The sequence below is a fragment of the Penaeus vannamei genome, chromosome 17, assembly GCF_042767895.1.
Source record: "Penaeus vannamei isolate JL-2024 chromosome 17, ASM4276789v1, whole genome shotgun sequence".
NCBI lineage: Eukaryota > Metazoa > Arthropoda > Malacostraca > Decapoda > Penaeidae > Penaeus > Penaeus vannamei.
In genome coordinates, this window is record NC_091565.1 from 20,318,430 (window position 1) to 20,334,412 (window position 15,983).

The 15,983-nt window shown below is 39.6% G+C and overlaps 2 protein-coding genes across 2 annotated transcripts in view; one reads left to right on the top strand and one right to left on the bottom strand.

Moving 5' to 3' along the window:
• LOC113818228 (pre-mRNA-splicing regulator WTAP) overlaps window positions 1-4,016 on the bottom strand; it is a 37,948-nt gene extending 33,932 nt beyond the window's left edge. Inside the window, exon 1 of the mRNA XM_070132059.1 lies at window positions 3,734-4,016. The gene's annotated coding sequence lies outside the window, so the exon portion shown is untranslated. The remainder of the gene's footprint in view (window positions 1-3,733) is intronic.
• A 279-nt stretch (window positions 4,017-4,295) lies between these two features.
• Window positions 4,296-15,038, top strand: Sod2 (superoxide dismutase 2; the record flags this gene model as incomplete). Its single annotated transcript, XM_027370407.2, is given in 3 exon segments — window positions 4,296-4,426; window positions 14,231-14,415; window positions 14,925-15,038. Coding segments are annotated over 3 exon segments (394 nt in total), but the record flags the coding sequence as incomplete, so codon positions are not given.
• Between the last annotated feature and the right edge of the window lie 945 nt (window positions 15,039-15,983).

Consider the following 15,983-nt stretch of genomic DNA (forward strand, 5'->3'; position numbering starts at 1 on the left):
GATAGAATTTATTGTAGAAAGACCACAAGGGCTTTGTATAGTATGAATTCCTGTAGGTCTTACCAAAGATGGGTTGGATTCAGTTAAAGTTTTTCAAAAGTTGGCCTGGGAAGGCCTGATTGTCAAAATAAGAAAATATTAACTCTAATGCTACATTGGGAACTCCATTTCTTACAAGTTTGATAAGTTGGATAAGAAGTTGACCTTTCAGAACTCCCATTTTGGCCTCCTGGACAAGTTGTTCATCTCATCCTCCTTAGCAGCCAGACGAGGAGAACAAGATAATGTTACGCTAGCATTTACATGTAAACAATGACAGTTGCAGGCAACCCCAAAATAACGGTAGATAATAATATAGCCCTCTATTGTTATTATTGGAGGTTATTTCAGTGCTTGTCAGTGCAGATGTTACCCATGGCTAATTGTTGCCTATAACAATGCACCCTCCCAGAGACTGTCCAAAAAAATTTATATTTTCTGCAGGAAATCCAATGATCTCATTAATTCTTTGCATTGTTTCTTCTGCAAATGAATGTTGCGGAGATCAAGCACCATTTCTCCATCAACATTCTTTAATTTGATAGTCCCAATAGCAGGGGAGGGCAAGAAGTATATAACACACCAAAATCCTGCCATAAAATGACCAGCTTCAAAATGTTAAACCCTGCATTGTGTGTGTGAAACACACAATGCGCAGATAACTTTAAATAAGTGTATAGATAAATCTTAAAGTACGTAATTGAAGTATAATTACATTAAAAAAAGACTTTAAAACCATAAATATGTCACAGCAGATACTGATAATTAGCCAAATATCAAGACTTTGTGATAGGGCGAGCTTCTGCCAGGAGGTGCTCATCTTTTGGTGCTTTGAAAATCGATCTGACAAAATTGGTGGGTCAGGGGAAATTGTCAAGATTGATGAATCTAAATTTGGAAAAAGAAAATATAATGTTGCTAGAGTAATTGAAGGTTAGTGGGTTTTTGGAGGAGTATGACGCAGAATTTTTTTTCTCATGCCTGTGGAGACGCATGACTCTCTCTCTTTGCTTAATGTAATAAAGGAGTGTATCCACCCAGGGACAACAGTCATTAGTGATTGTTGGAAGGCATATAATTGTCTGGAAAAAAAGGGCTATCAACATCTAACTATGAATCCTTCATACAATTCTGTTGACCCTAAAAGTAAAGTGCACTCAAATACGATCGAGCATAAATGGAGGGAGGCATAAGCAAAAGTGCCCTGCTTCAGCAGGAGGAAGTATCCCTTCGCCGGGTACTTGTCCAAGGCCATTTTTTTTAAATGGTGTACCCCACAGAGAACAAAAGATTGCATCAGTTCCTCCTCCACGCAGATCGTCTGTACCCTCCACACTGACGGTATGAGTTGTGTATTTAGAAATAATGTCCAATCATTTGACTTCGTGGTAATAAGCAGGGAGTGGGGGGAAATATTTTTATATGTTATGCTTTTGTTACTTTGGTTCGCATGATAAGCAAATATTGTGAATTGACCATTTTTTTTCTTATGATACCGAGTTAGTACACTGTGTGTTGGGCTTGTTTACTTTCGCGGTATTTCTTTCGTTGTCCATCAGACAAAGTTTGGTTCATCTTTCTAATTATACGGCCTTTCTATTGTTATACGGAAATGAAATTTGGCTTGTCTTTCAGATAATTACACTTTTTAATGATGTTCAAATGGTATATATATTTCGACATTTACAGGTTGCTAATGACATCATGCAATCCCCCCTCCCCCCATTCCCCCAAAATGGAGCTTCGTGAACTCGATTTTACCCCTCCCCCCCTTTTGGAACTTAGTCTCTGACCTGGTGCTGACAAGGGTAAATGTTTACGACAGGACCGCACCCGTCAGAAGTCCTCGACTCCTGCCAATAAGGTTGGGGGATCCCATGGGGAATCGGGGGTTTGGGGGGAGGGGTGAATTCGTTTATACCATGCATTTTAAAATGCAAAAGTATGCGGGAAATTGAAAATCTGAGCCAAGGATAGTATTTCAGATGACAAAGAAAGTGGAAAATGTAAAAACACGAGAGAAGATTCAGCCACGGATGATTCAACACAGTGTTGCGCAAGCATCCAGTAGGATCGCCGTATGAACAAAAAAACTCTCCTAACCAGGGGGCTATGCCCCCGGACCCCCTCCCGATTGCTGTATTTCCCTATCAGGGGCTTTGCCCCCGGACCCCCTCCCGATTGCCGTATTTCCCTACTGGGGGCTCTGCCCCCGGACCCCCTCCCGATTATTTACCTTCCCTACCACAGCCTCTAGATCGCCACTGACTACATTTAGAAATTCAAAATGAGTTTACTTTGAAGTTGAGGGGACAGTGTTGGGAAGTGACGAACCGCAGACGAAATTCTATAATTGGGACACGGTTATTGTATTTCATTGAGCTTAGTGTTCCCCCCCGATATTGTAACAATTTCAGTGAGAGATCGATTTCACCGCAAAGTTGCAAAAAAATCGGAAACACAAGTAGCACGGTAAACAACCTTCACCTTTGGAACAAACAACAGGAACTGTGACAACAGAACTGTCAAATTTGCCGGGAGAAGGCAGAGATGCACAAGTATGGATGTACCGTATTTTTCTAATGAAACTATGGTATGTACACGGTAAAATCGATCACATCATGTATTTAAGGGATGAAAATTTGATAAATGTGTTTTTCGTTAAAATTTCATATAAAGTAGAATACAGAAGTACATTTTACTACAGTGTACTTATAAGAAATTTGTCGTGACGTTACGAACTGTATGCGCCAAAACAGTTCATACTCGGTTCCCGCGCAGCTAATTGGTTCGCTGTAATGCAAGGAGGGTTGGACTTAATCACAGGAGGCTTGTGGGGACTTAGTCCCCGCATGGCATTCTGCGTACCACATTTTCGTCATTTAACTCGAACAGGTTCGCTTCTGCAAATCAATTTTGATAGCAATGAATGTAGTTTTTCATTGCCTATAACAGTATGATCTTCAATTTTCTTGTAGTCAGTGCAGTCCTATCGTAAACCTTAACCCTGACAAGTTGTCTGCACGAGCAAGACAAGGAGTTCCAAACAAAACATTGGCCTCTGGGTGACATTTGTTGCAAATTATTTTCTTCATTTCTGACATTATTCAGTGAGTTTAGATTTTTTCTTTTTCTCCGTGATGCTATCCTATGGTCTCCCCGTCTTAGTGCCATTACTATGTAAAAATATACCTTCTAGTTCAGTAATAACCATACCCTTCCTACACAACCTTCTGAATGCAAATGTTGCATATAACACTATTCCCCTTGCCAAATTATGTTCACTCAAACTTCTGTGCATAGTACTAGAACTAAATGAAAGTAGACATTCCCATGCTGCACAGCCTATTCATCATGCAACAGCGCCAAGTGAGTGACCCAAGCCAGGCAGCACCAGACTGCTGCTAGCAACCACTGCCTCCCAGCACGACACAATGGGAACGGCTTCGGACAAAACGGCGACCCGCACCCTTCCCACGATCGCCCGTCTGTCCTCCAAGTGCAATTCCGAGGGCTTCAGATACGAACTCGAGGGTGAGTGAAGGCGTGTCAGGTCACGTCAAAGGAAGCCTGGACAAGGTCACCATCTGTCCCGCTTGACCTCCGACCCCCATGCCAACCTTCGTCTCTCTTGCACACCTCTCACTTCCCCTGAGTGACGTAGGGGGAGCAGAGAGGATTGCTGGCAGCTCACCTGAGTCACGCGAAGGACCTTGCAGGCGGTTTAGGTCGAAGTCCCAAGTCCCGAGAGCGACGCCATCTTCGGTCTCCGCCGGACTCAATACGACATTTTCTGATTATTTACGCCGTTTCTGGTCACTGCACTTTGTATTTCACATCCACTGCAGTCCATATGTTGCTACTTCTATGGCAAACACAGCAGTCTTGTGACGAAATTTATCAAAAACTCATAAAACTCTAATTAATGACTCCTTAAACACATATTTCTAGTGACCCAAACTTTACCAATATTTACTCTGAGAACGCAAGCACTTTTAAAAACTACTGAGGGCGCTCTTACCCCTACATATTTCATTCTACTTAGCTTTATTTATTTTTACATAATTCACATAATTTTTGGTGTATCTAATATGTAATTGGAATAAATATTCAAATAAGAATATAAAGAAACGCCATATAATCTATACCCCTTAAAAGAACAAGAAACCAATGTTTTGCTTTAGAATATATATTTTAAAAAAATCTTCATATCTTACGGATACCGAATAATCGACTAGGATCCCTAAAATCTTAAAAAGAGATAAATCCACACGCCACATCTAGCGCCTAGAATGCTGGAACGAGCGGCCGCCAGACCCTCGCCAGACGCCGGAAGAATAACACGTAGAACGATGCTCGCTGCCAGGAGACTGTTCTCGGCCCGGGGGTAGTATCTTCAAACATTAATTAGTTCATGATGAGCAATTTGGCGGCTTATGTTGGTTTCTGAGAGAGGCGGTAACCGTGTCCGATGACTTCATGAGAGCTGGTAATTTTGTTCTAAATTTACGTTGGTGGTTGATGAAGAAACTAGCTCGACACCGGCTTTAACTTCGCGTAATTTTGATCGATTTCTGGATGATTGACAGTTATTGGTTGGTAACATATCCCATGTTGTTACCAGTGTCACAGATATCTCAGTTATCATCGTTCCCAATATTTTCAAAGACAGGCTCATTCGACCTCACTCCAACCACTTCGTTATTGTTCTTCCGAGCAGGTGATGATGAAAACATTCGTTAATCATGTCAGTGAATGAAGGGGAGATATGATTAAATCGAGTTTGGCTTGATAGTGGATTGCACCTTTTCCGTTGTGGTATTTGTTACCGAGAGCGACCTACCCTCCAGAGCCCAAGTCCCAAAACCAGGGTAGCATGGGCACATAAAAATCCAAACAACCTTTCTTACCTTCTATTCATTCCTTGGACAAGGGGACAAACCCCCTTGTACCCCCCTTCACTAGCACTTGTGCCAACCCATAGAAAATGCAACATAAGAACTCTGGTTGTGTGAGGGTGATGTGGACTTATTCTCCGAGTGGTAGTATGGGATTATGACTAGTTCTTATGCTTTATGATGGTAGTGTCCATTCTCCTCTCTCTTTCAGGAACATTAACCAGCACAATTCTATGAAATTTAAGTTTGCTCAAAACACCCCACATGATAGCTGGGCAGGGAAGTGTATACTGTGGGTTAATGTTGAAGTCAGTAATTCTTTGCAGTGCAGATGCAATCAGACACCAAGACCCCAATCCTACATTGCAAAATTTATTCATCAATTAAAGTTGCTGTGACTGGGCATGCCGTTTTGGCACTGCATGAGGGTAAGGTTGATGTGGCAGCTCCCCCCCACCAACACTCTCCTGGAAACTTTGTTTTCACCTTGATATACATGACAAAATAGAACTGAAACTTAGGAGCATCAAGTGGACTTAGGCTGTGGGTATAGTTTCTTTCACATAGTCATATGATTCAGGGTAAACTTTGTTTATAATAGACAGAACTACAAAATTTAATATTTGTTTTGGTATAGGTTACCGAGAGCGATGCGCAGAGATAGAGGGAAATAGACAACACCATCTTATAAAGCATAACCACCTAGCTTATATTTACTGGAAAATGACAAAAATGTCAGCTGCATATCACCACTCGGAGTCTAAGGCGTCTTCTGTAGCATCCTTGACTCTTAATACCATATTTAGTTTAATCCTAATCCACCGTGTCCGTACCGAAGATGACAATCGCCACTGCCAGACAGGGCGAGAATAATGTTCAGTAAAATCTGTCGTACTCATTATTCTATCACCATCGTTATTGTGTAAACATGTTGGAGAGAAGAGAAATGTCGCACATGAAATTTACTCTTTTAGGAGATTTCATGTTTTTGTTTCTCTTTCTTTCTTTTAGTAATGGTATGTTTTTGGTAATTATATTTAAGAATCTATTTTAGACATCCCTTAGGTTTCAAAATTAAATATTTTTTAATGTGTATTTCATGAAATTGAGAGACTTACTAATTTTTTCATAATGTTGATTATCTTCTGCCTACTTTTTTTTTTTTTATCTCTGCACTGCTTTGCCCCCTAATTGTTTAAAGTGTTCTATAAAATAATATAAACTTCTCAGTTGCTTCTGAAGATCACCTTTCCCTTCTCTTCTTCCCAGACATACCTACATGATTGAAGGCAAGGCATTGAAAAGTTGTTCATATTATTAATCAGTTCTTTATGCCTTTTAATGTTCTCAAAATTGAAAACTGACTAACATCATAGTAAATTAAGAATGTTCATACCTCTATTTTCTGTACACATTTCTTCAGGATTATCTGTTTTAAATGATTTGTTCGAAATCTTGTGTTAATGGACTGTCTCTTTAAATTTCTTTCAATTCTTGTGATGTTCCTAGTCTGTGATGTGATGGTTCTGCCCTCTGCTGTTGATGTGCATGTCCTGGTCTCAGATATTTGGGCGTGTGGGAATAGGTTTTACAAATCTAAAGGCTGGGAGCTGAGGTATGTCTTGTCTTTTTACTGCTGAAAAAATTTGTGGTAATTTGAAACATTTCTGTGTAATGTTGCTCTTCACACAAAACTGTTGCATGTTGTGTAGGGTAGCGTTTGAAGCAAGTCATGCACTCATACCTGTAAATAAGCAACAAAATCAACCAAAAGATATCTATTCAACACTCACCCTTCATGTCCCTACATATATGATATAAAAGACAGTATTAAAGATATTACTTAAAGATTTGCAGTCCAGTATAAGATTTATTTGGATAAATGAACCTTGTAATATGCATTCAGACACTGCATTGTTAAAAGATTTTTCTGATAACTGATATTCATTTTTTATAGATTGGAGAAAGGTGATTGTTATAGAAAGTTATAGTCAGTCACTCAAGATCCAGTCTGATCTTCACATGATAATTATGAGGCACAAGTAGGCCTATTCATGAGGGAAATGTGATTATTTATGAAATATTCTATATTTGATAATCTAATATTTGTAGTAGTAAAATGGGTAACGAAACTGCTCTAACAACTATAAAACTTTTTTTTTTTTTTTTTTTTTTTTTACAATGACACTCGTGTACAAAAATGACATTAACTGATTAATATCTATCTCAGAGTTTCCTCTTGCAGCTCTTTGCTGCGTTGAATCATGTTGAACAAGGTAAACATGTTTTCTTCAGGATGCTGTTCATGAGGTCCATAGAAAAGTATACTTGCTAATTTTGTAGTAAAGTAGTTGAGAAAAACTCGGCACGTAATTCTTTCAAACGCAATTTGTGTGACCTTGACCATATATTTGTTTTGTTTCACTAACCTGGAAATACAATTTCCTTGCACGCAGCCTCTGAACTTCAAAGATTCCTCGTGGGATTATTTTGGTTTTTATATTCATTATCATAAGTTATTTCCTTTATTAGAATATTTGATCAGTTGTTTAAATATTTATAATTTCATTTTCAGAATAAATATTTATGAAAATTCCAAGACTATTGGCCAAAAATAACTCTGAATGGCCACTCAAGCGATGGCGCCTGTGAAGTTCATGATGGACTTGTAATGTAACAGTACATGATTGGTGGGATCAACTTCTCCCTTCTGCACATATGCAAGATTAAAAAACGAGCTTAATATTAAAGCCTGATCCAGAGGTGCATTAAAAGTTAATCCTGGATGCTGCCAATGCGCATGCACACTAGAGATCTGGGTTAAACTTTAATACTGGATTAACTTTATGGGACGTACAGAAGACGCCCTATGTCCACAGCACCCTCACACAGCCAGATTTCTTAATATCCATTAGGTTGCCACAAAGTTATAGAAGATGGGGGTACAGTGTCCCCCCCCCCCCTGTGCCTAGGAAATAAATAGAAGGTAGAAGAGATTAGGTTGGGTGTGTGGATTTGCTTGATACCCTGGTTTTGGGACTTGTCTCTGGAGGGTGCATGTAGACTAGAGTATTTTTCATGCGCGTAAAACCTCATTTTGTCTACATTTGCGCAGACAGATGATGAAACAAGTGCACGGAAAGGTCAAAAGAATTATATGTGCAAAAGATGATTTTTAAAAGGACTAAGTGTGAGCGTAAAGTTACCTGAGAACTAGATTTGTGTGGACAGAATATGACCAAATAATTTTTGCGCAGGGACCATGTTCCCCGCATAGACCAAACTCTACAATCTGGGGGTGTCTCACTCTCATTAACAATTACCTTTGCTTCCAACGGCCATGTAGTATAAGGTAAAATTTGCGTTTTATGGACAGTATGACAAAAAATAAAGCCTTTTTATCTATGGTAATACTTGTGCAAGACCTAATGATAATTTGTTAAATAGACTAAATCCCCAACTCCACGTTACAAACTTTGTTCAACAATCTTGATTCAGGAGGGGGGAAGGGCTCTGCCTGGGAAGCATAGTCTTCACCTTGTTATGCCCTGCAAGATAGAGCTGAAACTTGGGAGCAATGAGTGGACTTAAGGGGAAGAGTCGTCAGTACGGTTCACAAATTACAATTTTTTCAAACTTTGTGTGTGGATACATGACCATGTGACGCCCCCAGGGCGCCGGTTGCCAGATGCGTAACGCGCTCCTTTCCGCGGTTTAAAGGTCTGGGGTATTTAAATGCCCTCGTGCTGCCACACCCCTTTTTGCTTCATGCTTTGTTTTTCTTGTATTTTCAGCGTTTTTTCAGCTGTTTTTGCGAATTTCTTTGGTATGATACTGCTGTACAATAGTTTAGGCTGCGTTCAGCAGTCAGGCAGCAGCAACAAGGATGGGAGAACAGTGCGATTGATAAAGTTTTCGGGGGTACACATGATTTGTTTTCAACCTGTTGAAAACCTAACAATATGTCATTTATATATTAGAAATGCATAATATACGATTTATTATGTACTGAAACATTGTCGTTTCAGATAGATTTACATAAATGCTACATTTGGTACTCCTATTTATTGACTAACTCTGGTCAGAAGGAAACTGCAGTACTATTCACTATAAGGAAACCATTACATAATTTTTGAATTCTATCATCTCGCTGTTTTTACGCAGCTTTTTTAATCAAATTTCTTGTATACAAGCATCACGTACCCATGCACTTTGTGTAAAAAAATTATTGACCTACCTAAAAAACTAAAGTAAGCAGGATCGGATAACGAATTTCATGATCGTGTCGACGACTCTTCCCCTTAAGCTATGAGCAGCGCTTTCCTTCATATTTTTCCTTTATTTATTGCAATACCATTTAGACCTGCTGATTATTTCTTGTACCAGTGACTACTACTTTTTATCCTCTACAAGAATATACTCTACAATTTGCCCAAGCCTTGTACATCCTTCCCATAAAGAACAATCTATGATACTTTTGGTATAGATTTACTGGAAAATGTAATGGCACTTTAATAATTAAGGAAAAAAACTACACTAAGTAATACATGAAATAATCTGCATAGGCATAAAGTGAAGGAAATAGGTTGCAGCAAATGCTGCAGGGAGAGTAAGTCCACGGCATTCACGTGAGGGAACCAGAGGAAGAGCCCCCAATAGGGGTGAGGTCTGGGAGTAAATCCCCCCAGTTACGAAGGTGTTTGGTTCATACAGTGACGTTTGTGAATATCCAAGGAATTACTGGATTAATAGGGACTTAATCTCAGAATGATAATGTCACTTCATAAACATTACCAATACTTTCATTTGTATCATTTTCGAAGGTAAATAGCAAAAGATTCAAGCATATTACAGTGTGGATAATTTGAAAGAAGAAATGATAATTGCAGGATTTGGATGGCTACGTGAAACTAAAAAATATTAGGCACTTTTTATCAATGGCTTTTTTTATAAGAGAAAAAACTACACATTGTATAAAGTAATCCGCATTGGCAAAGAATAACATCAGAAATAAAGAAAATAAGTTGACAAAGGCTGAGCTCCGACTTAATCCACTGGGATTGGGTGTGGGTATGGGGCAAAACCGTTATTAGAGAGGACTTTTGGTTCTTTTGGTGAAGTTTTTGTATTCCCAAACCCCCTCTCCCCTAGGATATTGGCTGGGGTGATAGGGACTTGTGTTCATATTCACACACTTTGGTCACCTTTTACAGAGACTTGGACCTGGAGTTCCAGTATCTCAGTATCAGACAGTCACCATCAAGTTGCCTCAGATTGCAGCCATTCAAAGCCGATCAGGATTCTGTTGGTGACGAACCTGTATTTCTTTACAATACAGTCCCGTCAAACCATTGCTCATTGTCAAGGGGGGCTTAGGAGATAGAGCCTGAGACCAATGTAGGAGATTGCCCCTGCCTTAGGCCTCAGCCCTTGCCTCAACAAATATTGCGTGAACTTCTTTTTTCTTCTTTTATGGGGTTTTAGATATATTTTGTATGGTCTTCTCCCCCTTCCATTTTCCTTCTTTTCATCCCCTTCTATCCATTTCCTAATGTGGAAAAACCTTACTAAAAGGACAAAAGGCTGACTTTGTACCAGTCATGAACAGCCTTCAGAAGCAATGGGTACAGTATTCCCTTGGTTAATCACATAACCCTTACCTCTCATGGGGACTCTTGAGAGGTAGACTGTTTCTTTTCCCCATTTATTTCAGGCTCACCATGGCCAGTAATTGAAGATGTTCTACCCTTATTAGGGGCATTTAGGTTTACCTATTCATCAAATAGACAATCTAAATTTGATTTCATTGGTTTTCTGACCCCTGCCACTCCTTTGACCACAGCTCCAACCACTTATACTAATACCCCCTCCTCGATGTCTGCAGACAACTCTATCCTTTCCAAACCACCCGCCCAGGTCATTACACAACTTTCAGAATGCACACCTTCCTCTCTTCTAACATTCTTTTCTCCATCTCCTACTGAACAGTCTTCATCGTCTTCCCCCTCCCCCCTCATTACCAATCTTCATCTTTATTACCCTCGTCCCCACAATAGTACTTCACCCCACACCATGTTATCTTCCTCCCACCTTAGTCCTACTGCCTCCACCTCTGCAAACCTTTTGAGCACTGTTTGGCCCAGCCAAGTGGGATTAATTCTTTGTGATTACCCCTACAGTCCCCTTACTCTGACAATACTCTTCTCTTCCCAGAATGTCTCCAAAAACAAGTAGGCAAAGTTTCCGTACACAGTCGTTCTGATCCTTCTCACTTTGTGACATTTACATCCGAGTCCCAAGCTTGTGCACTATCTACCCTGACTGACTTCAGTGGCAAACTTATTCCTGCTTAACCTCACTCCTTTCTTAATACTTGTACTGGAACGGTTTCCATCTCCCCAACTGATTGTCCTATATACGATAAAAACTCGTCGTGTGAAAATGACCTACTTGCATGCCATGTTGACGATGATGCAGTAGCAGTACAGTGCGACATTATTCCTACCAGAAGACAATGTAAGTCTCTGACCAATATTCTCAAGAATAGCTTCCGGAGACATGACCTCCCCCATGAAATTTATATTGAAGGAGTGTCCTGCCCTGTCCGACCATATCAACCCCTTCCTCGTCAAAGTCAGAAGTGTTGATGTTTTAGCCCAACCTGGCCATGACTGTTCAAACTGCCCTGCTCACCCATGTATGCGTGCCTTTTTTGGTGGCTCCCATAATGTATTTTTATAGCAGCTACCTTGCCTATAAGCTCAAATGTGAGGCAGTATAGTTCTCAGATCAAAACTTATTTTTTTTTTACTAAATTCAGATATTCCTATCTCTACCATTTCTCTAATGCCTACACCTCTTCATTTCACATCACACCAGACAACCTAAACATTCCACTCCATCTTTACCCACCACATCCTCTCCTATACCCTTTTCTTCCTCTGCTCCTCGAACATCTGTTCCCTCTTCTCCTTCTCACAAGAAAACCTATGGTTCTCAGGCCTCCCCACCCAACTCCCCTCCAGAAACTCTTGAAGACATCTAAAAACTCCTAGACATGATCCAAGAGAATGTCCCACTCTCTCATCCACCTCCAATCCCTCTATTCCTGCTCCCTCTACATTTGATCCAAGGTTCAGTCACAGAAAATCATGTCACATAACCTGTTAGATCAGGTTTCATCACAGCCTCAACATGGATCAAATCCTGGTATTTGACTTTCTTGAGTGGTAGCTCGCCCAGTTGTGTGGCTTGTAGGCCTAGTCCACATAAACACTCATATATGGTATGGTATCATGTATGCCTCCCCCCCCTTTTTTTCTTTTTTTTTCTTTTTCAAAAACAGATTTGCTTTTTGGCTGTTTTCTAAGGTCTGTATCAAGATGGCAATATACTGTTTCCCTTGCATAAGTTCCATATCATCTCTCGGTAGATGAGGATGATATTGATGAATAACATTGTATTGCTTGTGCTTTTTTTTTTTTTTTTTACATTTTCATGTTGTTCAATTTTCTGTAATACCCTGCACCACTAGTCAGTGTACAGGAATAGCATCCTGAGCATGGAAATAATGGCCTTCCAGGAGCCAGCACTCTTCCAGTCATGCTTATGAAATGGTACATTCCACCCTCATTTAATAGTAGTAAAGTGTCCCTTCCTAAATGCCAATTGAGTCTAATCTTCCAAGAGCTTTGAGCAGTCATGATGAGTCATTACTGTCACCCCAGCCCTCACCCAAAATTTTCATGATATATTCCCATCACCCTGACTTCAGACAAAAATTTCACTGGTGTAGTATTCCCTTCACCTAGCCAAATTTTTTCACAACTTGACAGTCATATCAAATGGATCCCATGGGTTGAATGTAGAGGAAGTTGCATATTCAATTTATCAATGAAAGAATTCTAATTCCAAACCTCTGAAACATAAATGTGGAGGGGGGGAGTAAATTTTTTTTACCAAAAACAATGATATTGTTTGGCTCACCCAGGCACCCATCATGTGTGTAAAGATAATCCAGTCCATGGTGCATGCAATGGTTCAGTTTAGGAAAATTTTAACTCATTCAGTGCTAAACAAGGCCGACACTGATTCAGACGCACAAGTCTGGGACTCGATCTGAGACTTACTTAGTCTTGGATTTACCAGTCTGTTGGCATGATAATGGTTGCTATTGGGGCTGTGAACTACTAAGTCACTGTAATGGATGAATATGTACTCCCCGTGAGCTATAAATGCATTATTTCTCTTTTGCTCTTATAAATTTCATACTAAATACTGCTCAGTGCTAATGATGTATTGCCCGGTACCTATACACACATTATTTGTCTCTCTTTCTCTTTTAAATTTGTTATTAAATACTGCCCAGTACCGCCCGACACAACCCGTTCCTAATAAATCTACTGCCCGGTAGCAATAAACACAGTATTTGTCTCCCTTTGTCTTATAAATTTCATAATAAATACTGTCCGGTACCGCCTGGTCCTGCCTGGTGCTAACATATGTACTGTCCGGTAGCTATAAACACATTATTTGTCTCTTTTTGTCATATAGATTTCATACTAAATACTGCCCAGTAGCCATAAACGCATTGTTTGTCTCTTTTTGTCTTATAGATTTCATACTAGCTACCGGGCATACTAGCACCAGGCTAATACTGCCTCGTACTGCCCAGTCGCCAACCCCAAGAAAACCGCTCCTTTAAACAAGCTTTCGAACAAGTGGTCAACCATCTCTGTATCTATTTCCGTTCTCGAGATATTTTGTTTCTAAATTTGTGGTACCTCTATATGTATGTATGTATATATGTCCCAATAACAGTCGGATGGGACCCTCCTTGTATTTCGGCTTCTCTTGGGACGATTCCAATGAACCTTGCTACTCTTGAACATTGGCCCGACTAGGTTCACATCCCAATATTTCATGTTCCTATCTTGTCTGGAAACCTTTTTTCTAGAACCCTCAAAACCTGCGATTTGGTATAAACGTGCATCAACATTGGCCCCGGCTTCAGATAGAAGTTCTTGGATCTGACTTTTCGTAGGTTTTTGCTATATGGCTATGTTTTGGGAGTGGATATGAGTTAGTTTGAGTTGATTGGGTAAATATCTGGAGGAAGTTTGGGTTATGGGTCCCCGGGGCACTGGCCAGTGCAGTGATGAATACGGAATATAGAGGTGTATACTGAAATTGGTAATACCCATATTTTCCTTGGTTTTGAGTGGTATGTTCACCAAAAGTTCTCCTGAAAGCCAGTGTTATACCATTGATTAACTTTGATTACTTCTAAACAGACTGGCTGCCTTTGGAGTCAGAAGTCAGCAGAAGCACACCCTGCCAGACTTGCCCTACGATTACAATGCCTTGGAACCCGTCATCTGTGCCGAGATCATGCAACTCCATCACTCAAAGCATCACCAGACTTATGTCAACAACTTGAATGTAGCTGAGGAAAAATTAGCTGAAGCCCAAGCTAAAGGTCAGCTGAAATTTCCTTAGTTATCAACACATCTAAATAGTTTGTACAGATTTCAGGAAGTGATGACTAAATATACTAATTGTAGTTCTAGTGAATGGATTTTTAGAATTATGTATTTGTCCTCATTCTGTTTACTTCCTTGCAAAAGAAGTTAAAGATAAGTCTATAACGTTTGTCTTGCTACAATTTTAGTTGTCATATTCTCTCTCTCTCTCTCTCTCTCTCTCTCTCTCTCTCTCTCTCTCTCTCTCTCTCTCTCTCTCTCTCTCTCTCTCTCTCTCTCTCTCTCTCTCTCTCTCTCCCCCTCTCTCTCCCTCTCTCTCCCTCTCTCTCTCCCTCTCTCTCTCCCTCCCTCCCTCCCTCCCCCCCCTCCCCCCCCTCCCTCTGTCTCATCTCTCCTCTCCTCTCCTCTCCTTTCCTTTCCTTCCTTCCTTACTTTCCCTCTCCTCTTAGCTCTTTCTAATCTTTTCTCCTTTTTTCTTTTTATTTACGAATATTTCCTGCTCCAGGTGATGTGAACACAGTTATCAGCTTGGCCCCAGCACTCAAGTTTAATGGAGGTGGTCACATCAATCACACCATCTTTTGGCAGAACCTCTCCCCAGATGGTGGAGAACCTGAGGGTAAGAATTTCCTTTGTAGTGCAGTTAGTGTCATATTAACCATGTATACAAAATTTGCTATGTTCACCATTTCCAAGAACAGCAGTGCCAGACGCATCAGACATAAGAAAACATCTATGAAAATAGACTTTTGGATATGGTTGCCAGAAGTTAAGAGAGAAGGGGAGTTTATGGCAATAATGTCAGTGATGAGGACAAAATCATTGATAATGAAGACTTATGATGACAATGTTGGTAAAGACAATGATAACATTGACATATGAACAAATATAATTATCACAATAATAGCACTAATTATTTTCTTATAAGTGTATAAAGTTTCATTGTGGTGATCTTACCTGTAACAACAATAGTTATGACAAGTCAGTGATAATATTACAACAGAGTAAAGGAAAAAACATGAAAATAAGAAAGTCAATAATAACAATAATGATACAGATACAAATAATAATGATAATGATAATAGTGATATAATGATAGTGATAATGATAATAATAGCAGCAACAATAATCACGATAAATATCAATTTGTAGGTTTAAAGGTACAGTCCCACAGAGCATCGTGCAACCTCAACTTTTTCATTTTATGAGTATGTCCATCAGTTTTTTTAATTAATAGCCATTCTTTAGAAGAATCTAAAGTTAAACTCATTTATTCAGAATAAACAGTCTTCAGCCATAAGATTGATGGGCAAGGTGTGAGGATAGTATAGTGTGTCATTATGTTCATAATTTTATTATATCATTTATAAATGATATCTTGTATATTTGAGTAAAGGATGCTATACAAAAAAAAAGATACATGAAATTGCTCTTTAGGCTTTTGTTAGCAACTTTAAAGGTGAATGTTCTCTCTTTGGTATACACGTTTAGGACACCTATAGTTTGTTATAGCTATATGAGAGAATGTAAGTATGAGAGTGAGTGTGTGGATGTGAGTGAGTGT